The 25,751-nt window shown below is 39.5% G+C and overlaps 1 protein-coding gene across 2 annotated transcripts in view; it reads right to left on the reverse strand.

Annotated features, from left to right (window-relative positions):
• Positions 1-25,751, reverse strand: part of RPTOR (regulatory associated protein of MTOR, complex 1) — a 162,328-nt gene that overhangs the window by 95,775 nt on the left and 40,802 nt on the right. For both annotated transcript variants that reach the window (XM_009324534.1, XM_009324533.1), the window contains exons 4-6: positions 20,576-20,731; positions 13,958-14,104; positions 6,265-6,440 (exon numbers count right to left, since the gene is read on the reverse strand). In XM_009324534.1, coding sequence (XP_009322809.1) covers positions 6,265-6,440; positions 13,958-14,104; positions 20,576-20,731 — 479 coding nt within the window. The remainder of the gene's footprint in view (positions 1-6,264; positions 6,441-13,957; positions 14,105-20,575; positions 20,732-25,751) is intronic.

Consider the following 25,751-nt stretch of genomic DNA (forward strand, 5'->3'; position numbering starts at 1 on the left):
CTGGAAAATGCAAAGGCCTGTTAGCACTACCACTCGCTGTGCCTAGAAAATCCCAAGAGTCACTACACCCAAGCACCCGTGGGAAGACAGCACGACTGCTGGCCCATTTCCAAGCGCTTGACTCCCTCCCCCAAAACTCTCGGGGATATGCTTTGTGCCCAGAGGGCAGAAGTGGAAAATCATAGATCTGGGAAGAAAAGCCAGCAAATTCAACTTGAGAAATGACTTCTTCAGAGATATCACTACCTTCCCAGCCCATTTCTCCAGTATTTCAGAAATCCACTCTCTGGTGTTTAATGCAGAATTTACCCATCGGTGTAATATAAGTAGATATTTAACCCCTACACTTCACTCCGCACAGGAACAGAAAGCTCTGTGGGCAGTGAGGTACCGGGAGGGCTCGGCTGCCCAGGAAACCCACCTCCCGCATCCAGCAGCGGCTGGAGCTCCTGCAGCAGGAGGCCCTCCTTTCACCAGAGCCACGATATCCACATCCAAAAGGCTCTTCCCCAGGTAAAGGCGAGAACAATTACTTCTTTAAAGATGTACAGAGCCCATTTCTGAAATCTTGAGGACCCTCTGGTTTTCTTGTGGCATCCCCTGCCTGCAGGACGTCCATTACTGCCAGGAACAGGGATAGGCTCTGAAAAGCTAAGTGGTCTCCAAGCTGCTTTTCTGATGTGTGCGCCATCCATCATTAAAAAAAAAAAGTCATAAAGCTATCTATGAACACTACAGTGGGACCCCTATACAATCTGCTAAAATATAAAAATCTTACAGTGCTGCTTTACAGAACCATGCAGGGAAATACCCCTCTCAAACAAAAACTGCAGGCAGAATTCAGCACGGCAGAATTAGGTCATTTGAATCAGGCTGGAGTCTCCCTACAGACTAAGGATGCCAAAAGACTTTCTAATTCCTCTCCACAATGCCTCTACAGTACGACATATCTGAAGGAGGACCATAACAGAGCCAGCACAACTTTGTACCGTTACACATTTGCTTTCTATAAAGAAAAGAGAGTCCCACCTATCACCATGTCACGCAGTATTTTGTATTTACTTCGGAAGCCTCTCATCTGAGCCATGTTAACCTCACTTAGCAATATTTTACAGGCTCACAGATTAATAGGACGGTGCTGCACACTGTTGGAAGACACAACGTAAAAAAAAATGAGCATCCTAACCCTGCTCAGCACAGCCAGTCTCCTCCGGGTCAGGTGGCAAAAGTCTGAGAATTGATGAGCAGGCTCTCACCTGGCAGCAGAGTGCATTTGCCACAGGACAAACAAATATATTAGTCTCCTTTCTGCAAGGCTTTCTCCTAAGCACAAGGCTTTTGATTACAGCTTGTTGGATTAGAAGCAGAAAGCTTGCCCCACGCGTGCAGACATTCAGGACGCACAACAGGAGAAACGCCACTGTGCCAAGCCTTTCCTACAACTCCTAGAGCAGCAGGACAGGCACACCTTTGAGGGTCAACTGTAAACAGGCGTTTTCACACCTAAATGCATTCTGCAGCTGTCATTTAGCACTTCCTTAGGGAGCTGCTAGTACTGCACTGTGGGCAACATGTAAACTAGCTTAGATTTCAGTTATTTCATTTGAGCTCATGGCTCCTCAAAGATGACAAAATAAAACCAGATTGCATTTGACTAGTGAAAAACCACCCTTTCTGCCCTGACCACGGATCTGTTTGATATTCACCAGAATGGGAGTAAAGCCGCAAGCGCTTACGGCGTTTGTATATACTGGGACTGTTACAGTATTTCTTTTATAAAGCACCCACCATTGCCCTGAAGATTTTGAAAGAGATTAGTTCATTAAAACCCCATTTAACTAGTAGCAGACTATCTGCATTTCCTCTCTAACAACTACTGACTGCCAAGAAAATGTACTCGTAAACAAAACATTCCTCATCCTGTATCTGCAACCCCCTTTCATCACTCCAAGGCTCTAAATGTGATGTCTCAAGTGATGGTTGGTGTCATCATCCCAAACATCAGGCAAAATATGTCAGAGCTGCATGTAAACATACCAATAAATGCCAGGCAATAAAAGAAGAAAACCAGAAATACACATAACAATGCTCAACTGGGTTCTGCTCAGATATCACAGGAGTATTTTGAAACTCAGTTTAGTTTCTCTAAATAAATTTGGGACAGAGAATTGGCTCAGTTACCCCCCCCAAATCTCAAGCAGAACTGCAAAATAAACACATTAGGAAAAAAAAAAACCAACAAAAAAACACTTTAAATGTTTATTTGACCCACAGCTGTCACAGGTCAAGCTCTTTTTTCCATGCACTTACAAGCTTGCTATATTTGGGTTCTGATGTACAAACTGCAGATCTGAAATTCCTGAGTCTGAGCAGTTCCCAAACTTTTTGTTTCTTTTTGGTTTGGGGTTTTTCCAGCACTTTTCAGGAGCCTATTACTCTTATGAGTGGGACTTCAGGGTTCAAAACCATAGGGTCTTTAAGACAATTTAGACAAGGCCAGCCTTCTCCCTGTTGTGTAAAACTGTGAAAATATAATTGCAGCTTGTTTATGTCTTAAGGGACTGATGATAATATCAGTCAAGATTAACAATCCGTACAGCTTATCTCTAAGCTTGCCTCATATATCGTTATATATAGTTACAATATACAGTCACCTCACATGAAGATAATCAGTTTCAAGTTAGCCAGAATTCATACACTGGATTCCTGGAATTGTCAGACTGTCATTAAGAGTTTCATGCACTACATTCAGAAGGGCACGATTGACCTGTGTTTCTCTTATCAGCACCAATTTTGCTTTCCCTGAAATTAGACTGAAGTAGATGCAGCTGCAACTCCATTTGATAAGAGATTTTGTCCATCAGTTGTGTACTTAAAATACAGAGCACAAAATGGGATGTATAGAAATTTATTCATCAAAATTTTATTTGCCCATAAATTCAGTATATGAAACCTCATTAGCGTGCCAGTCCAGAATTGCAAAAATGTTACATTTCAAAAGCAATTCTGCAGGGTTCTGGATCAGTTTTAGCAAAAGGGCTAGACTGAAGTAAAAGAGAAGTTTTAATGACAAAGGCTTACATCTTTATTTTCTGTTAACTGTCCGCTTTAGGACACCAACATACGGTTTGCATCAAACAAAGCTGGAATACAGGATGAGGGTCTGGCTTTGCACGTATTATGTTTAACAGCAGTGAATAACAATGCTCTGCAAGCAAGCACTTATTATTTACAGGACATGCATGGATAAAAACACAACCGCAATAATGCCAATCAATAGGGAATATAAAAGAAGCATAATCTTCATCAGAGAATAGAGGAGAAATTTTTTTGCGTGCAGTAAGCAACACACACAATCATTGGATTAGATGTAGTAGGAAATGCTTTACTATCCAGGAGTTCGCATGGCATCTACCAGCATCAACCCCAAGAACAGCTGAGGCTAATAGTTTTAAATCCTTCCCCTGAGCTGCATTTTTACAAATGCATTTCCTGTCAAACACAAACGAGACACAAGTCTGAGAATATCTCATGCTTACGCCAGGTGTAGCTCTGCTTGAGAACCTGCCCTGATCACCCCCTCAGCCATGTTCCCATGGAGATGAAGTAACAGAAAATTCCTGAACAGATCATAATATTAAAAAAAAAAATCCTTTCTCAGTATATATAAACTGTGCGTACAAACACTGTTGTGTAAGCAGTTTAAATGTTTGGAGGGGACTTCCAAAACAAAAACAAAATGAAAACAAAACAAAAAAACCCCCCAAAACACACAAAAAAAACCCCTCTTACAGAGCCTCAACATTTTCACTTTAAGTATGGCATAAACTGTGAAGTATGGTTCTGATAACTGCAAGGGAAGGAGAACCCTGAGTCCCAATGCCAATAGCTTCCACTTCACTTACGAAGCTTCAGTTTGCTAGAAAGCAGATAATCTTCAATAGGCATCAAAGCCTGGGATGCTAGGGATTCCTACAAAGATTTTATGAATTAGTGAAAACAACAAAAATTAAGTGGTGTCACTTGGTATTGATTTAACACACATGCACAATAATGAGTTATTCAGAATAACTGCAAGCCTGAGTGTATCCACCCTGAAAAGCAATTGTTTCCCCCCCTCTTCTCTCCACAATAACATGGCATTTTGGTGAAAACATCCTCCCTGGAACTTGAACTCAAACCCTCAGTTGGTGGTTTGGACTTGGCAGTGCTGGGTTTACGGTTGGACTCGATCTTAAAGGTCTTTTCCAACCTAAAGGATTCTATGATTTGCTGAACCCTGTGTCACTTTTTGTTTTATTTACTGGTTGTGGAATCCATTCAACAAGTAATTTAAAAAAAAAAAAAGCATCATTTGTATTTACCAAGTTGCATTCATTGTTATCTGCTGATAGCCTTGAGCTAATCAGGTGGAACGTTCAGTTAAATTTCAAAGTCTTTCTCCATAGATAAAACCAGTGGAAATCTAAACTCCTTCACATTTGGATAGCAGTGATCTGACAGCAGCCATATGATAAAAGTAGTTCCCTGCAACCATATTTTTCTGATTATAAAACACAGTATTTCTCAAAGTTCCCCTAAAGGAATTTTGCCACATAGTAACTTTCTTTAGCTTTTAATGTGCAGGATTTATGCTGGCAGCTTGAGAATTTTCACATAGCAAGCAGAGTTCAGAGCTAGCCTACCACCACCACATCAGCATCGGGAAGAGCAAGCTAGCAAAGCTCTGTGTCCAGGCACTCACTTCGCCAATGAAGAGCTGTCACAGTAACAGCTATATTGGAAGTTAACCTCCTTTTTCCTTTCACCTGTCCCAGAAGGGAAGCACATAATTCTCTCAGGATTAGATGAGATTAAATGTCTCTGGCTAATCAGCAGGCTCAATCCTGTTGCATATCTGCAAGTGCTCACTCGTGAGTTTTGATGAACAGTTAGTATAGCACCCAGACTGCTATCTTAGAAAAACAACGTAATGTTTCGTTTTTACAATAGAACAAGGAAGAAGTAAGATGAAAAGGATTTTAAAGCTATGAGAGGAGCACACACCTGCCTAACTTATTTAGAGGTTTGCTGTTCCTTGGCTGGAACTCTAGGCTAACCACCCATTAATTCAGACTCCTGGTCCATGATACCGGGGTCAGAAAAATCATTTTCTCACTAGTTCTCTCAAAACCTTCCCTTGAAAATATTCCTAATGTCACTGAAGCTCTTTGTCCTGCTTCTCAAAATTATCCAAGACTTCTGCCAGTGTTTACAAGCTGTGACTCTCTTCTGTGAGAAAATACTCCCTGAGCTCAGGAAATCAAAAATGGGACAAGAAATCAAACGGGTCTTGTGCTGCCCCTCACATGAGCAAAAGGTATCGGTCAAAGGCACTATATATCTAACTAGAACCTGGTCAAATTAACTCGCTTAGTTTGTTGCTTATGTCAGTCAGAAAGACCGTAAGAATTGTAAGTTGTTATGAGTATCTCCAAAAGACAGCTAGGAACTCTTCAAGCTGTGGTCACTCAATTGCTTACCATTGCCTGCAACATCTATAGGCTTCTGCCTGTTTTAGCCTAGTCTAGTAAGTGACCTGAAGTTCTTCATTCTGGACTACATATAACCTTGAGAGGATCAAGTGAAATGTGCTGATAGGAATGAATCAACAGAGCTATGTACTGAGAGGCACATGCTGGATGCCTCGCACCACGTCCTCAGCTGGCACCACAATTGTTCATGATCCTCTCCATTGTTGGGTAAAAATACCGTTCTTCAAAAGCTCCTGCTATCTGTAGCAGCTTTTTATATCTTTCTGCCTAATTAACTTGGTATGTCATTCTGTAACATCTTTCTTTGGTTTATTGCTCAATTTCTTTCACTACAGCATTACTTAATGCTACTGTATTATTTACAGCAACTGCAATATTTGGAATATGATTTGTACGAAGGACAATTTACAAAAAGTTGTACCGCACTATGTACTCTTTCTGCTCTCTGAAGAAGCAGATATTTAATTCCCAGAACAGTAAATCCCTTAATCTGAGCAAACCTAGATATTGAGCTGGAATCTAAAATGTAATAAGTAGAAGATAACAATATTTTCACCTTTCTAGTTCTGATTAATAAAACGCTGTCCCAGATGCATAGTTCAAATCCTGTAATTCAATATTGCAGAGAAACTTTAGGTTAGATGAAGCATTTGGTTTAACAAATCTATCATTTCAACAGACAAGCTACACAAATTATGCACTTGCCTTCAATAGCGGGGAAGATACTCACCATCTCAGAGCAATTTTGATCGGCGTAGTAAGGCATGATGTGAAAAGGTCAGCTGGCAGATCAGGGATCATGGGTAGCAATTCATTGGCTTCACATGCTGCCAGCTGAATGCAGTTCTTCATCGAGGGAGGCAAAGGCATTTGAGCAAGTGGGTGGTTTGGGTTAATTGCAGCTACCTGGAGAGATCAAGGAATTTACTCAGGTGGTGAATTCAGTAAAATTAATTTCTATACCATTTTGGAAATAACCAACGAAGAGCTGTCAAAGTTCGATAGATCTCTGGATTCAGAGAAATTTAAAACTGTGGTAGCACCAGCCATAGTTTTAACTCACATGTAATTAACAGTTTTTAAGTGTATTTACCATAACAATACCATACACCAAAAACCGCAACTTGCAACAGACCGAGCTGTGATCAACACTTCAGAGTCTTCAGTTCACATCTGCCAGCTTGGAATCAAGCACTGTAGAAGCAAGTTGGGTTAATTATTCTTTCTTTTGCATTTAAGCAAAAACCATCCTTCCTGTGGCTCATAACCATTCACCACAGATGGCAGAATAGCTTCAAATGGGAGAATGCAATTCATTTGGCTGTACTAGGCAGCATTTCCTGCCACGGAGCATAAAGATGACTCTTGTTGGTAAGCCAAAAGAATACTGAACTCCCTGTGTGTCTCTCCATACATCTTTCTACTTCACCAGAGCAAAAAGGTCAAGCTGGGAAAAGGAAGAGAGAAAATTACCATATGTAAGTAGAGAGGCTATCTTCCAAAAAAAAAAAAACCCAGGGAAAAAAAAAACCAACAGAAAAAGAAATGCACACTGTCTTCTGCAATGCAAATATTAACCTATGAGCAGACATAAGTTTTAATCAGTGCTTTAAGGAAAGGGTTCGAGGTCCTTGCACATATTCCTCTGGATGGAAAAAACGTGGTAATTTCTGCTCTAAGCAGTGAATGTTACTCTTAAAAATAACTCTAAAGTAAGGTCTTTGCATCTCAAGATCTAGAACCATTCTAACAAGACATCATTTTCCAAGACTCGATTAGTTTATATTTAATTGGGCATAATCGCCTGTTTAAAGTACTCAGGACTGAGACGCATGTTAGTGCAGATTTCATGCTAGCCATGGATTGATGGAGTGCATTGGTCCGATGGCATTTATGCATCTGCAGACAAGAACTAGCTTTGCATAAATGCTGTTCAGCTCTTTCACTCCACATGCTGTAGATCAATTTTCAAAAGGCAAGAAAGAATGGGAAACAGAGCAGACACTTACATGGGCATACTCAGCGCTTTTTTTAAAACCAGGGTCAAGTCTGCTGTGAAAGACGCGAGTTTCTAAAATTCTGACCTGCACTATGGCAATCAATTAATCTGTCCAAACATCAGTCTATAAAGTAGAAATACCATATATACCAATATTCCCATTTTTCAAAACCACAGTGATTCTCCTAATTAAATTTTTATTAAGAGTATGATTTTTGAGACTAATAATTCACAGAATGAAAAACATAGATAATCTTTCCAGTGCCTTTCTGAAACAGGCAAACAAAATAAACACTTCCACCAACCAAAATTTTGATCTACGGTGCTCAAAGATTCTTAAAGGAATAGGTCAAAGAAATGTAACCCATGCAGTGTCTTCATTGCCCTTTCATGTATGAATTAGAAAGCAAAGACCTGTCAAAGTGGTCTGTATGCTGTGTTATCAGAGAAAGTACATACTTTCAAAGACCAACACTCCAGCCAGTTTATTTTTTTTTTGCCTACTGAATAAGGTGATACAGTTGACTAATAAACTCATTGTTTAGCATATTTATACGTGATCAATTCTGCCTGTCTGAAGAGGAAATCCATTTGGTGTCTCAGAAGGGTCGATGGGGAACACAGTACTTGTGTTACAAACCCAGAGCCTGGCACAATCATATACCTCGTCTAGCAAAACAACCTGATAAGAGAGAAGTTTCAGATGCTATTTCACAAATTCTGCAACCTATTAAGTTTTTTGATTCTTTAAATATTTTTTTTCCCATTCTAATCCCAAAGGCAGCAGTGACACACTTTGGCTTTCTCAAGTTGTCCAAGTAGCTAAGACCTGTCCTTGCCCTCAGTTGAGTTGTGCTGCTTTCAGCAAAGATTCATGCCATACCTTGGGTGGAAATGAAGCTGCACTCAAGTCATCACTTGTTCTCTAGTGATATTTACTGCACTTCTCAATAAAACTGAAGTTGTACACTAATAACAAAAAAAAAGGTAATTAAAATGCTGAAAAGATCTTTTATTTGAGGAGAAAGGCATGAGAGACAGTGTGGAAAAGCATTAGCTCTTCACAGATTTATAAATATAAAGCAGTCAAACTGCTTAGCTATGGCTATTCATTTCCTAAAGAAAGACTTGCCCTCTGGGCATCCTCATAAATGGGCTCCGTAGGTGGCAAGTACATTTAGATGGATTTTCTGCTTTCTGAGTAGTGTGAAACGCTGATGACTTGACATTTGTCATGGTCTGGTCATGCCCCCCAGTTCTGATGGGGAAGTAGCTCATACTCCAAGACCTGCTCAACTCTTGGCTTCTACACAGTAAGACAAACTAGAGAAGCTGTGACACATGCAGTGTAAATATTTGCCCATTAGGAGATGAATTATTAACCATAAAGTGAACATACAATACCAGCTAGTGATTACAGATCTTGTCAGTCTTCTAGAGATAACGATGCAGCAAAACATTCTTTTACAAGTAGAAGGGGGGGGGAAGAGGGTCGAGTAAAGCACACTATGAACGTTTTATTTTTGCATCCTTAGAACATCCACTGAAGTCAGACTTTCTAGACTGCTTGGTCCCTCATAAATGTAACTTTATTAGGGCAAGATACAGAATAAGTAGAAGGCCAAAGAAAGATTAAAAAACATAAATTGGCAAAAATGTTCTCATTCACAACTGTACGAATAGTAAATAAGCTATGTAAAGTTACCATATATGAAAGGTTATCAAAATTATCAATATGCATTTATCTACAATCTTTAATTGTTTTTTTTGGGGGGGTTATATGTCAACAGTTTCTGTAGGCAATCAGTTAGATGTAGACCTTGCAGCAGGCCACAGCTAACACAGCTTCTTTCAGCAGAAACACAGCCTCAAGGCAGTGATGCATATTTTCCTGTGTAAGCTTTGTAAGTAAAAATTCCTTACTATCAACAGAGTACTTATTGTTATTTCAGGGCAACTCACAATCCACAGCCTTTCAGACAAAATAATAGTGGTAATATTAATTTATCAATTATACTGAAATATGCTATCATAAGATGGTGGTAATTAATTTGTTCTGAAAACAAATTATAGCTGCCCAAGCTAAGGAGCACTCAGGTTTGCTACTTACAAGTGCTCTGTCTATCCGGAGGAAGAGCTAACGGATTTGCAAGTGTTACCGCCTGTAATTAAGAGAGGGGGAAACAATATATGTATTTTAAACCACTGTTACTGAAAACATTTATGTACCTATATAATTAGACTGAGAAACAAGCACTTGATAGAAAACCAACCCTCTATGAACTAACAGACATGTTCAGGGTAAACTTGGGAGGAACTCTGCCCGAAGACAGAAACTAGGAGTTGTTATTTCAAGTGTTGACCAGACCTGCCAGCTTCACACAATTCCTGTTGTGAGAATCCTCTTCCCCTGTGGAAGACATTAATGCAACTACACAAAAGGAGATGTTCCTCTCTCCCAGAACATGGTGGATTAGAAAAATTCTCCCCCCAGACATGATACTAATGCCAGATAACATTCTGCTGTGCTGTCGTTAAGCTAATTTTTTGAGAATTAATGTTGAAGATGGAAAAATAAAAACTGTGAGTTCCTTAGCTCCAATAAGGACTAGTTAGTCATATACCCTGCTGAAGGGGAAAACGAACAGGCACGCTCACCCCAACACTAAATTCCTACACAGACAAAGAACAAAACAAGTTAGTATGCAGCTGTAAGGTATGCTGTTGAAAAATTCAAACAGTAAAGTTGAAAATCAAAAAGTTGTATCTCGTGCAGCAAAGCACACATCTAGGAGACATATTTCAGCCTTCACTTCTGTACATCTCAAATGTGGCCTTAAGACGGCAGACCTTTGCTGTATGAAACAAGTATGAGTCAGAGGAAACACAATGTCACAATTACACGGAAAATTAATCAGAAATAACCAGCCCACTGTTTTATCACTGTTAGCACAGCACACTTAAAGTGTCTGCTTAATTCTCCAGAATTACGGTGTCTTTATACACACTCACAGAATCGTCAGAGCTAGCTAATTAGATGATTAAGAGCATCCAGCGCCTTCACTTCCACTACACGTTACAAGCAGAGCTCAGAGCTCCAAGGCAGGCATAGAAAGGTGTTTTCTAACCAGGTTACTGCCTGCTCTGTAGACATCGTTTCACCTGCCATTTTCTTATAGTGGCATGAGGTCAAGTGCCTGCCAGGTGCCCTCTGCACCCTCTTCCGCCACCAATATTTACACTGGTCTTACTGCTATCGTGCTTTTTGATGCCAAACAGGACAACAAGCAGGAGAGCAACAGGAGGAATTCCAGTTTCTAAAAGCTGGGATCAGTTTCCAGATCTGAAAAATGTCTTTTGGGAAAGGAAAACAATAGGTTTCTAATACAAGCATCAGGACAAAACCAAAACAAATAAAGGCAGCATCAACTGGAAAAATGAACTTTTAAACTAATTTATCACACTTAGTACTGTGCCGCATCATAACCACATTGTGCTGCTAAATGGATGTTTCTTATCTGCAAAATATGTACTTTTGTTTAGCTAGATATTAAACCAAATCCTTAGCTTAACTGCCCATCCAGTTGGAAATTAAAACAATTCACGGATATTTCTCTGAAACAGTCAAGTCAATCACAGTCCAGGGAAATCACCAGTCCCTGTATCAATAGCATCTAACTTAAAGCTTGGAAACACAAGCACTTATTAGGAATGATGGGGATTGGTAGACTTTATTAGCTTAATTGCTGCCCTATAAATACACAATACAAAGCTATAATCAAATGACAAAATTATCTCCACATCTGCCCATTCCCCATCCCACCAAAAACCAGTTACAGCTGAACTGGCTCTGGTGTCTTCAGAGCTACGTCTTCTGCCTTCACCCTCACCTCCCTCAGAGGAGCAGTCTTGCCAAAGATAAAAACTATTTTCAATTGCAATCTGTCCACCAGGATAAGATATGACAGATTCCTGCCTCTGGTAAACAAAATCTTCTTCTTACTGAAACCGGTATACTTCTTTCTATCTGCACAGCTTTTCACGCACATACATTAGCCGTACTTTATTTACCAACAAAAGGCAAAAAAAAAAAGTATTTACTATTCAAGTGCTATTTTGGAGGCAGGTCTTTAAAGAAGACAATGTACCATGCAGTGCTACAACATTGTCTTTTCTCGGGTATCTTAGAGAAGCATTAACTGCTTTTCTATCGCTCCCAAGTTATCATCTCTTTTTGTGCTCCCTCTCTTTGGAGACTGAAAAAGATTTAGATTTTACATTAAGAAAGAGTACCAGCCTTTATATTCTGTGAACAACGAAAACCAAGTATAATGGAGTTGCAAACATACCTATAAGTATGTTGTAATTAATTTTCACATTTCTGGTGGAACCATGTATAATCTGATGGCACCTGGCCAGTGCTCTGTGCTATCCAAAAAAAAGGGATCCCAAAAAAAATAAACAGCCATGGCTTCCCTCAACCTTCACTCTGTTGGATTAAGAGAACGGCAAGCTCCTCTAATCTCCTTTCAGTAAGATGGGCTAACAATTATCTTGATCACTCTAGCAGCCCCTCTGAGTACCAGTTCCAGCTTTACTTCACTTTTCATTAATTTGAACAATTCAATAGTTTATAGTTTTCCAAATGAATTCTCATCCATGCTTCATATGTAAGCACTCTTCTGTTACCAAGTCTTCTGCTTTCTATTAATAATAAGCAGTTATCTCAGTAAGACTTCAGTAGCAAATGAAATCTAAAGATACAGAATAGAAAGCTGACATACAACCCTGAAAGTATTTTCATAATCAAATCAACTGGTAGTTTTAACCTGTGTTGCAAAGAGAAGAAATACTAAAGCAGTTTTCCTACGTAACCCCACAAAATAAAAAAAAACAGAGCAAATGGAATTTAGTATTTTTGTTGGAATAAAGACTGACATCGTTACTTGTGCTCATCTTTCTCATTAACCAACCGTCCTTGTCTGCAGACAGTCTGGTTTGTCTGACTTGCAGTGAGGAGCTTTTCCTGCACAAACTTCACCTGAGCAATTTATCTGTCACACAGCAGAAACCAACAGAGACACCTGCGGCTGCCTTCCTTCCAAAACAGCTTCAAAGTCATTCTAGAGCTCAGCAAGAGCCAAGGTAAAAAGGAAATTCATGAAGAAAGCTGGGAAAGGGAAGGTAACATTAGGCTCGTTTTTAACCTGCTTAGGAACAGCATAAGAAAACAAAACAAAAATCCAGAAGGGTGCGTTGTACAAACAAAAGAGAAAGGCTCCGAAAAATATCACAATGAAAGTCGCTGGCTAATAGGAAAACTTGAAAAAGGAGAACAGAAATGATGTGTTACCATCATTTTCCTTGGCTTAAAAAGATGGTAACCTTCAAAAGGCATCTACTACCAATACTATTTATCTGTGTCTTGCAGTTTCATGTTCTTCCCAAGCCATAGGACTTCCCCAACTTTGGGAAGTCTCTTATTTTTACAAAGTATGGCATTATTGCTGGTTGAAGAGAAGGAATAATGAAACGATCTACATAACTCAAGCTATTAGACTGGTTTGTCAGTAGAATGGAATTTCCACCTGCCAAAAGAGTCACCACAAAAGCACCTCCAAAAAAACCCGAGTTTAGAATGAAAAGAATTAGAGCCAAGGACCCTGCTAATATCTACTTGAAGGTTGTATTTGTGACAGTCAGTTGCCCGATTAATTAATACTCCTTCCTTGAAGTTGTTTTGGTTTTTTTAATACAATGTCTTAGAACTGTGAAAGTCTAAGAAGTTAACCTTTAAAAAAATGTGCTTTCTAGGTAAGCTAAAGCTAGCAGGAATTTCTTGCAATGGGGAGTCTTGCCATCCCAAGCTGCTGCACAAAGAATATTGACTTCTTACCTTCCACTTTGCATTTCAGATTTACTTCAATAAATTTATTAGTAATTACATTTGCAGTGAAAGACAGCTTTTCATTGGAAACACATTCAACTTAAGCAGTCTGTGAAACTGAAACCACCAGTGACAATCCATCTGTGTATCAGGTATATTTTATTTTGTTTTGCATTTTCACATTCAGTTCAACAGCACAAAACTCTAACTACATCCAAATACATACCCAGATACTAGACTTTTGCAATTAAAATAAATATGTCTAGTTCACCTCAGCATTTATCTCAGCAGAAAAGACCATTAGGGCACAAATTGATTCTATTAACATTACCATTTAATTAGTACTTGTATTAAAAATTATTCCAAATTTAATAGGATAGCAAACTGAACCAGAAAGATTGGAGTGACAAAATTATTTGCAAATTAATTTGCCTTCCAACATAAACACATTTTTCAGCTGTATATAGCAAAGCAAGCTTAAACTTAACCCTGTGGCACAAACACAAATTAAACCTTTGCAGTAGACTGTGATCTCACCTCCAACTCTTGCTCCCTCTGTAGTGCAAATTGTTTGAATGACTTGACAATAAGGCCAGCATTAGAGCAATCATAGACGAAAATGGAAGGACTGCCCATCCATGTTTGCAGGTCATATATGGATAGAGGGATATACTGAGTATAGTTCTACAAGAAGAAAAAAACACACTCGCGTTACAAAGAGGCAGAGAAGCAACAGAACTTTCATTGGTGAGATAATAAAATAAACACAAAAAAATTCCAGTTCTGAAATCACAAAATAAACCTAGATTGAACATCGGGCATATTAATCAATACAAATACCAATCAACATCTACTAATCATGAGGACTACGAACCTAACTCCAACACAAACGACAAGTAGATTTTATTGTGGTATTGTCTGAAATGCTAAACTCTAAACTAAAATTCTAAAACTCACAGAGTGCTCTGATATGTGCTAACAACCCCAACCAGCATTTAATATTCCAATTTTATCTCAAATTTCTGCAACACTGATAAAGGATGTAAACCAGCTGTCTTTAATTTAACATCAAACGTCTTAAACTGAAAACTCCATCAATAAATCAAGATTGATAATTAAGACTACGTAGCCCATCAGCAGCTACCCCATCCTAGTTTAATGAGATGCTTCATAATTTTATTACAGCCTTTAACTTCCGTGCAACTTTCAGAATTATCCAAAAAAATTAAAACCAGCAAAGCCTGCCTTCAACAAAGTGAAGTACCAACAATTTAGTTTCTGTAAATATGAAGTATTTTGTTCCTTCTCTTCCACCCGAACCCCCCCAAATAATTGGAGGCAAGAGCTTCTTAAAATACAAAGGAGGATCAAAAATCAGACATTTAAAATCAGCTATGAAGGGTCACACCCTAAACTAAGTGGCAGAACCGAAAATATAAACCAAAGCAGATTTCTGCCATATGAGCCTGAAAGGAGTCCCTACCAAATATACAGTGGCTGACTGCATAATCCTTCCCATCTGCAGCCAGAGGGCAACCTGTTCATGTTCGTACAGCATTGAACTCTGCCCAAAATCTACAGTAAAAGCTGTGATGTCCCTATTAACATCAGCAGAATGATGGATGGGATCGTAACTCCCATTTAAATTCAAGAGACTTAAAATAGCTGTAACAAAACCAGTAAACTTTTACAAAAATCAAATTTTCAAGGACACATATCAGCGTATATAAAGACAGAAGCGATCATAAACCATATGTTAGATAAGGCAGGAAATAGTAAGTTATTTCAAAATCCAGTTTTGCCCATACATAAGTTTCAGTTGTTTCATTAAAATGAATAAGAAAAATTGTTTATAAAAGCCAACGTTTTAGGGAGTTAGGAGCTTTGCAAATTGTTGCAGGATAGAATGATACATGAATAACTCACCCTTGGCATAGACCTTTTCTAAGGACACCACTCAGTTTAAGCACATTCCAATCATAGTAAGTTACATATAAAAAACTCTGCTCTGACACATATAATCAATGCGATTTTATGGGCATGCATTGTTTTAACTTTATATTAATGCATATTGCTACAGTTAAGATTGGATTATAGCTCTGATTAATATTGTGGTATTTCAAAACAGAAGAATTTTATGTTCCGATTTTACTGCAGGGGTCAGATATAGCTTATCAAATTTTCTAATTATATGTAAATGAGATAGTTTGAAGAAAAAAGGAGTGTTAAATAATAGTTTTCTAGCATGGTTGCTCAGGGCGATCTTTTGATGCTTGATCATCTTGCTTCTGCCATGCTGCGGCTGTGAGTATGAAAGAACTTGCCTGTATGTTTTGTTCTCAGTATTGACTTTGGTTTTTAGCAAGAAAGTCTCTGCTCTGTTAACACAACTCCCAACAGCCCTCTGTGACTAAAGGAATGACACAACAAACAACTAAACTAGAAACTGATTTTGAACAGATTTCATAACCAATTGATTAACGAACAACTCAAAAATATTTTAAAAACAACATTCTTCAGATTTTGCAGAGAAGTTCCTCAGAACTTGAGAATAAACATGTTTGAAGTCAGGGGTTTTTTGGTTTTTACCTTTTTGAAACCATGTTGGGATTTTCTCAGAAAATAGTAGCAAGCAAAACTAGAAAGAGAACATTGCTCCTTATTAATACAACAGCACTCACAATAAATATGCGAAAAGCATGTTATTGCATCTTCAAAATCTGGCAGAACGCCAGATAATGCCAAATTTGCTGATTTACAAGGTCTCAACCTTTCTTTTGTATGCCAATACTGTACAGCAAGCCAGAGCTGGAAGCCTGCACTAAAATAACGTACAATTCCCTAATTAAGTACTGGCTTGAAACACATGTCAACAAGAGCAGCCAGTTAAAACGACGAGCCATGGCAATCTTCTACAGCATGAAGGAGCACTGCAGCTTCTGGCCCTTATTTGGTCAAATAGAGGATGTTTCAGCAGAGCTGTGGACAGGATGAGTGAAATGTAAATAGTTTCCAAAGGACTTAATAGGAACACAATGATGATGCACATTTTGTGTTTTGTATTCTCACATTAGCAGCAGAATTTGCTTCTGACAATGACACACATTTCATGTCTTTTTGTACAACAGTAAGAGGTAACAGACCCAGGAAAAGGACATTTTCAAAATAATCATTCCTTCCAAAGCACGGTACCATTTCCTATCAAAGATGAAACAATGCTTGAAGCGTATTCTCTAAAGCTAAAAAGCTTCCTCAGAAGGTTGCCGTGTTCAGCTTCTGTCCTGGGATTTCTGAACTTCGTGGAACCCCTCAGAAATCTCAGGAAATGAACCTTGTGGCAATGAACCTATGGGAATCCATCCCCAGTTCTTTCTATACATCTTATTATCTCTCTAACAGAAAGAGTTCAGGAACGTCCTGTTTGTTGAGCTGCAAAGCAAAAATTAACAAACTAAAAGCACTATAAATGCCTTCACGTGCTGCCTTGGAGTAGCACAGCATTTGCTGAGCAGCTGTGATTAAAAACTAGGAAAAAAAAAAACTACGACCGAAAATACTTTCCGCTTCCCTTAATGCTGTCTCTGACCCTATGAAGTTACCGAGCTGAAGCAACTTCTGAAGCGTGTGTTTTGAGGGGAGGAGGAAGGGTGCGGGGAAGAGGAGAGGGCACCTCCCCGCACTCACACCCTGTGCTGCAGGGCAATGGAGTCAGGGGCACTCCTCACTACTGCCTTCTTTTCTACAAAGCATATATGGAAGGTCAGGTTTAAATTCTAACAAAATGAATGCAGATGACTATCAGATTATTTATTTACTACTGTCCTTTTCATCTGTCAGGCTAGATTAAATATCAAAAGGATAGGCTTGCTTCATAGGTGAAGCCTGAAAGGTGAAGGTAACCACAGAGGTATTTATACTACAGCAAGCACAACTTGTCAAAATCTATAAAAAATTAAACTCAAGGAAAAACTGTTTGTGGGAGAGAAGGCAGGTTCGGTTTTTAAAGACCAAGTTAGTTTAGCTACTAGCTTTTCAAGTGCCTTATCCAAATCGTACCATACTGCTTCCTCTTTCACATGCCTTTCTGGTAGCATTTGAACACTGTTTAACTGAACAAAGTGACTGAGACGTGCAGCTGAAGTGAACCAGGCTACATTATGTTTTTTAATCTACGTATCAGACTATACATGCTTAATTTCTCCTGAATACACTCCTGCCGTGCTCGGAAGGCTTCTTAGAGTGCACAGAGATCAGCTGCAAATCACAGGAGTCTCCCTTCGACAGGGCAGGGGGACAATCTGCTAATGCTCTGGCAGCGCCGCAACCCCACCGTCAGAGAAATGGCAGAGCCGGGGCAGGGCTAACCATCCAGGTGTCCCTGGGACACCTTCAAGAACATGTCAGTCCATTCGCCAGGCCCTTTGTCAACTAATTCATTCAGTTACATAAGCAGACAGCTCTTCAGAAGAGTAGATAACAAAACACGTTAAGAGAAGCATTCTCCTTACATTACCATTTTAAAACATCAGTTCAGACAAAGCACCAACTATGCAAGGGCAGAGGTCTAAATTAATTTTAAAATATCAACTCTTGAGAAATTAAGGGGAAGATATTAATGAAGATCTACTACTACGTGAACTTTCTCCAGCATCATTACAAAGTGCTCCTACACTACCACATCTATTTGCTGTCTCTGATAGCCTGTTGGCACATGTTGGGAGATTTAAATGTGACACTAGAAAAAGGTGAAAAAGAAAAAACTGAAAAGTACTAGGGTCCTCTAAGTTTCCACGCTCTCTGGTGGTAGCTACCAACAGCAGTGCAAAGCTGCTTTCACTTCTTCTCCCCTCACAGTAAACCGGCAGAATAGAAGAGGCATTGGGTCTGCTAGTCTGTGCATCCCAGCAAGCTCTGGCAGCCGTAAGGCACAAGGTAGCTAACCCATACAGCTCTGCCAGCTTCTGCTGCATTCAGGCTGGGCTGCAGGAGCACACGGAAGGCAGCTCCAGCTGCTCAAAGGCAGTGGGAGAAGTCCTCTCTGTCATCACCTACGCTGTCAGCCCCATAATGGCTGCACACCAATTTTATGGGAGAAAAAAAAAAAGAAAGGCAAAATGAGCATCTGCAGACCGAGAACAAAAGCACAGTGAAACGTCTGGACGGATTCTTGAAATCCATTGTTGTGTCCTATCCTTGAATTAAAACAGGTGTCGCACCTCCTATTTGCCCCACTGCCCTCTACTCTCCTGCAGCACCTGCACCAAAACCTTGCTAACAGTCTGATGACCCACCAGAACCACACGTCCCAATGCTTCAGATTCTGGGAACAGGAGAAAGATGCTCAACCTGGCCCCAAGGGAAGTCAGTATAAATCCAACACATTTTATTTCCTTCGACAAACACAGGTCAGCCTGTAACACACGACATCCACCAGCAAGGCCTGTTTCACTCTTTTTGGCCCCTCGCTTGGATGATCTCAAGGTCCCTTTCAGCTCTGCCTTCATGCTCTTACAACTGAGACTTCAAGTGCATGCATGAGCATTTTAAATCTAATTTTAAAATGCCAGCACAGTCAAATTTCAGTACCTCCACTATTTCAATTCAAGAGGGCTATAATATTGAATCTCATCAGGCCCTCTGCTTAGATCTGAGACTGAATTCCTTAGGACTGATTTCTAAACACTGCTGATTCCCGCCCCCCCCTCCCCCCGCCCCTTATTTCCTTAAATTTAATCCTTTGCTTAAAAGAGAAGTTCTACTCCTGATTCTTTCTTTCAAAAAAAGCCAATATTTGGTAACATGCTGCAAAAATTACTAAATTTCAACTTTCCCTGTCAACCTCTATGGCAATCAAAAATTTTTTTTCACAGTCCATAAGGTCAATCAGAGAGACCTCAGCTCCTCATCACCAGTGGCGTCCACACCACATTACCTCAGCTGATGCTGCAGGCAAACTGACAAATACCCAGTAAGCTCTTAATAAAGCATTTGGCATAACGCACAACCTCATTGAGCAGTAATTTCCTCTCCTTCCATGTGTAACACATTCTGCCCAGCATTCTTTCTGGCTTTTTTATTAACCACTGGCTGTTAAGAAGAAGGTCACTCCTATTTGTTCTTAAACACCAAATTCAGCTTCAAAATGAATTAGTATTCAGACCAATTGTTTATTGGTCTGAATACTAATCAAGTCTCCAATGTAGATGCACCAGAATAAAGTGATGCCCTCTTGCACTTTCTCCATTTCCCTTCTACCCTGCTCTTTCAAATTACCAGTGAATGCTCTTTCAATTATAAAAATAATGCATGTGAAGTATGAGAAAAGAAGCCCTCAAAATAAAATAGGAGCATATCTATAATAATGAATGCAAATCCTATGTCAGCTGAATGTACTTTTCAGCTACAAGCAGTATCTCTCAATTCCCTAAGACTCCATTCTAGATCAGTTACCCTTAACAGTCACTAAATAGCTTAACTAAAGGGAAAGCAAAGTACATTTAGGTCACACTTGGAATCACTCAAAGGGTGTTGCATGCGATCTACACAGCTGTACAAACCATGGCGACAAACCATGGCTAAGCAGGAGTATCAAAAGACTTTAAAAAAAGCAAAAGATACCTATTATATTGTACTCGGAGGCTCTTCGCGACTCTGTGCTCTGGAAGCAGAGCTAGTCATGCAGTTTATTGTCCTCATGCAGTATCTCCAGGTAGTTTGAACAATGGCTGTTCAGAGTTAGTAGACATTTTAAGCACAAACTTTATGGTGAGAACTTAATAATCAGTCAGTGACATAAGGCAGCAAAGCTCCATCGGAGAGCCTTCCTGTTTGCTCCAGACATGACAGAGCTGGGGTGCTACCTCTGAAAAGCAGACGAAGCAAGTGGAATAGCTGGCTTTTCGGTGTTTTGCAATGAGCTTTACTGCATCTGAGAGAAGACCCTCCTGCCCTGCTGCGAGGTGAGGGACGACCTATTTGGTCTCACAGAACGTCAAGAACACAAAGAAAGCAAACAGCTGGCAGCAGGGAACCAAACAAATATCATTGAACACATTTTAAACCCTGAAAATTCAGTTTTCTCTAACAGAACACGTCAATAATTTACATAGCAGTGAAAAAGATTCAGCTGTTCAGCACTTCTTTGCAAAGACGCACCTTATTGAAGACCCAGATCTCCCCATTTACTGTTGGCCTGGGCACGCCATGTCCATTGTGTAAAACTACCCGCGCTTCCTTCGCGTTTCGACGCAGAGATGTACACAGTTTCTTAACTTCATCCACCGTAGGATCAAGACTCTGCTTGTACCTGGCCTAGTAACATAAAATGTAAGATAATCATTTTAAGTGTGAAAACAAATCTATCTAAGAGGCAGGCACCTAGTTAAGATAGAAGCATGTATATAAACTGGTTATATTGGAAAAAGAAAACATAAAACATTTACTGTAAAGCTGAATAAACAAAATATGTCTGCTATTGGTGTGTGGGATTGCACATACAGTAACAACACAGGTTTGACTGAGTTTACCGCATCTCTCAACTCTGATCCATTTCACCCAGGGATTACTAACATTCAAAATGCCTTAGGAAGGTCAAATATGTTTTCAACATTAGCCAGCCTCAAAAATAACCCTGCACAATTCCCTAATCCTCAAATTCATACCCTGTACATCTCCAACTGAACAAAATTCCCTCTTAAAGACAGAAAATTGTAGAAATCAGATATTCTGTAAACTTCAAATGTCATACTGAAATGTTCCTTCCCTCCCATCTGGAAAAGCTCTTGCTTCTAGCATTAAAAGGAACAAAAATATAGAGTGAAGAGTAGAGGAGAAGTTCAGATAGCTATCCTTCATGGAATAAGAATAAGAATAGCAGCAGCAGCCTCATCCTCTTCCTAAACCCTGTCTAGTTAGTTCCCCTTTTATTAATAAATACAGATATAAACGAAGCCTGGCCAACTCTTTTGTAAATATGTTAAACCTAGATGGAGTCTTGCCTTTTCTAGATGGACCCACAGCAGACACAGTGAAAAATTTTATGGCAAAAAGTTTGTCTTCAAAAAGAAACACGGCGAACTTCTTGCAGCTATACTACGTACACTATGGGCACGCTCATTTTCAGTAACGAGTTTACTTTGAACTTGCAGATCTCTCCATCCCAGCAGCTCATCACCACTGCTGGTTCCACCAAGTCATAAACGTAACTATGGCTCAATAGTTCTTGTCTGCTCTTCACATGTAAGAGGCACACAGAAGACTGCTGACTAAATGCACAGCAGTTTTAAAAGTAGACTAGTTACTTGCAGATACTATAAGAGACTACAGAAACCTACAGAATTACAGAAAAATGAATAAATGTGCAATCAGCAAGTACATGACATTTTTATTCAACATCCAGTGATAGATAAAAACAGGGGAAAAAAAATCAAAGCAATCTAGCATAACACTAACATACTTTTAATTAACTTATTAACTATTAGCTGTTAAGATCAGGCACCAGGTTACACTAAACTCTATTGCACCCCCCTCCCTAAAGAAGGGTTACAAATATAACAATATTTCATAACCTCACCTCAAACAGCTTATGCTTTAAGACAGCAACATTCTCAAGATAAAAGTGCACAAAGGTCCCAGGAATTTGATATTCATACAGCTGGGTAAGAGGAGGGAAAACTGATTGAGAGCCCTTGGCAACCGACCCCTGCTTTTGGAAAAATTTTATATTCGGTATCATCACAACTTTGGCTGCAGACACTACATTATCGTTCCTAGCTAAACAGCTCTACAAGCACGTAAATCAGAGCACATTTCTATGTTTGAGGGAAAAAACCCCTGTTAAAAACCCCCAGTACTTCAAAAACATTTTTACTTGGCTCAGTTCAAGATGCCTATGTAGTAGCTAGTTTGTCATACTCAAAAGTGCATTTTTTTGAAGCAAAGCCAAATAATAACAAAAAGTCTTTCAACTGCCCTTTGAAAGATAAAAGCCTGTTTCTTCCTCTCTTCTCCAGACCTGCAGAAAGAGACTGAGAATCCAGAATCACAAAGGCTTAAAAAAATTAAAGCCAATGTATTGAAAGACAGAGTCAAGTTTAAGAGCAGGACAACTATATACATATCTCTACAAAAATCTGCTATTGAAAGCCTGTTTAAACACCAAATCAAGGTCTCAGAAGTTTGGGCTTTTTAGGTTTTCTTCTATGACAGGCAAAGAAAAGAAAGTCTTAAAATATCATAGTAAAAGAGGATGAAGCACTTTAATATAAAAATGTTTTGCTTATCTATGAAGCTTGAAAAACAGATATCACGCTGCTCAATTAATATTCAGCATCTCAAGCCAACAGGCAAGATGGATACAATGAATGGCATCATTTCCATGATTACAACAATGAAGAAAAGCAAGCAAGAGGAGAAACAAATTAAGAAAGAACCAGTGATCTGACACACTCATCCTTTTTGGGAACTTCTGCACTAAGTAAGGATAAGAGACTATATTAACCTTAACACGGACCCCCCCGTACCTCTTTTTCTCTCCTTTCAGTGTTGTTATGAAGGGGCTGATTTGCAAAAATGTGCACCTTAAATCACGTTCTGTCTGCTGGCATCTTTACAAGACACTATAACCAGAGCGGTTGGTAATTTTTCAGCTCCTTTTTTTCAAAGGAGAACATGCTCATTGGAACACTCCTCACGTCCTTTTAGCATAAATATTAAATACAGCTCGCAATTAATGGAGGTGAATTCATACTCTAAAACTAAAGCCTGTAGATCTAAAGATCCAAACTGTAAACATATCATTTGTGCATTGAGAAACACAAGGCTGAGAAGAATGAAAAGGAGAGGAGGGAGCCTGTAAATAAGCAGACAGTCTTAGTCCTACCTGTCAGCTCAGGACTTTCAGGCGTGAGTTTATTACACATCATTCATGCACATACGACAAGAAACACATATCTGAGTAACAAACTAGACCAGGTGGTGTCTTTTTCTTTTTTTCCTAAAAAATATCTTCAAGACTTTTTTCATTGGTATGCAAAAAATACCAGGAGAATAAGTACAGTAATTACAAGAAACGTTGAGGGCTTGTTCATCTGATTGGGGTGTGGGGCGTTAGTTTGGGGGGGGAGAGGAGGAGCTTACTGTTTTATGTGATGCTCTGTGGGACAGGGTGCTATTGTTAATAACTGTTAAAGACAAATAAGGTCTCCTTCCAGAACAGAACTACAGAAATTGAAGGTCTTTGAGAAGACCATACAGAAACAGCACAAAAACCTGGCTAACCCATGGGCTGCCACTCCTACCCAGTACCAGAAAGCATGTTACCGACAACCAGCTCTACAGCGCCCCGTCACATTTAACACGGCTGACACCCAGATGAGCTGTGGTCCAGGAGGATTCACTGGTTCAACAATTTTACCTTTCCTTTCACAGTATGAAGAAGCATTTTTTAAACATCATTTTAGTTCTCATATGAAAATTTTGCATTTTAGCATCACTACCCTTTTGATGAATAGTTTCCTTTTGTAACCCTCCTATATTTCCTTCTGTCATTATTCATTTGTCTTCCCTGGTGATGTTGCGCTGCATTCCTTCCCTTCCACTTCCAAACAGATGCCTTCAAGGAGTTAGTGCAAAAGGTAACAGAGATCCTAACCTAAATCCTCAAAAGGTCTGTTGGGCTTAATCTCAGCAACTTTTGTGGAAATCACACAGACACACAACAAGGCTTCATGTTTTGTTTTCTGTTTGTTTTTATGAGCTATTGACCAGTTCCAGATTGTTACTGCGTCTGAAGACCATGCTGGCCTTCCCTGCCTTCTATTATGTGTTGATGGCAGATATTTTCTAGTGTTTGGCAAGGAGTCTTTGCTTCCTGACACAATTATCAGACAAGACAATCTAGACTTCGATTCCTCTGCAGATGATGCCCAGCTGTATCTGTTGCTCCCAGCTGATGTTGCAATCGTAGCATTAGAGCTGTCAAAAAGCCCGACCGGAGAGCTGTGATGGACAAGCGTGAAATTGCTGACGGTGATGTCAGCTGGCTTTCTGGTGTGAATTTGATTTTCTGATCACCTCAGTGTCTCACTGAAGAGCTCCTGTCAAAAGCAATAACTTTGTGGTGGCCTGATCCAGACTATCCTCATTATTCTACTCATGCAGGCAAAATTAAAAGTTTTGCTTGTTTATGTAGTATTACCACACTTTTATGAAACACTCACTGGTTTCTCCAACCTTTTTCCTGTATACTTGTTTAAAAACACAGTTGTGTTAATTTTTAAAACATTTCCATTTTCAGTATGCCACAAACTTCGGGATTAACAAAACACCGTATTGACAAAGTTGCAGGAAATAGGAGGAGTTTCAATAGAAAGGAGTGCTGGCACCCAAAACAGGAAAAGAAAACAGTTTGGGACTAAATACCAAGTGCATTAGCTAGATGTTTTTGCTGTGGACGTTAACATTAACCATGCTTAATGCTGAAATTTAAAGTGAGATGGTTTTGCTCTAAAGCAGTTATGCTGATCGCCTATTGACGCACACTCTCTCAGAACTGCTTTCCAAATTATTTCCAAATTTCCTATCACGATAAAATCAAAGCAATCATCTTTAAGAGAGAAAACAGGGACTCTCTAAAGATGTGAGCTATCAAAACCGTCATTTCCTTATTCAAGACGAGAGCCGCATTCTGGCTATATCTGGTTTGAAAACTGTCATTAGGATCTACACCAGCTCCGTGCCATTTTCATCAGTTCGAGTGAGCGAGGTCCAAATGAGCCAGCAGCACATGGCTGACACTACCAGTGTAATTAGCAGGTCTGGGAAAACACCAGGGGAAAACTGTCAGTGGGCAAATAAAGCAGAGTTACAACTGAATAGCCAGTCAGCTCCTAACCCAGCCTCGCTAAAAGGGCTGCACTGGAGACACCAGGGCTCAAACACAAAACACAAAAAGCAGCAGCAATAAAGCACGAGCGTTGTCCCATTTGTTTCATGAGGGGTTTAGTTCTTTCAAAGGATAAATAAAACACCCACATGTTTACTGATTACCAGGTGATAGCAGTAACCTCTCCAAGATGAGTCTGTCTGGAGGGGAAAAACCAATTCACTGTGTTCATCAACTACTATCCCACTGGGAAATGTCACTATGTATTGGCTGCATAAAGTAATTCCCACAGTTCTGTGGATTTTGTGCTTAAATTAATGGCTCGGCTTTGGAAACTTCACCTAATTACAGGTTTTTTCTTTGACTTTGAATGGGGCCAAAACATAAATCAAACAATGAGGAAAAGTCCAAGTTAGAGGCCCCTTTCCCAGGATATCACCAAGCTAT

This window comes from Pygoscelis adeliae, unplaced genomic scaffold, assembly GCF_000699105.1.
Source record: "Pygoscelis adeliae isolate BGI_AS28 unplaced genomic scaffold, ASM69910v1 Scaffold445, whole genome shotgun sequence".
Taxonomy (NCBI): domain Eukaryota; kingdom Metazoa; phylum Chordata; class Aves; order Sphenisciformes; family Spheniscidae; genus Pygoscelis; species Pygoscelis adeliae.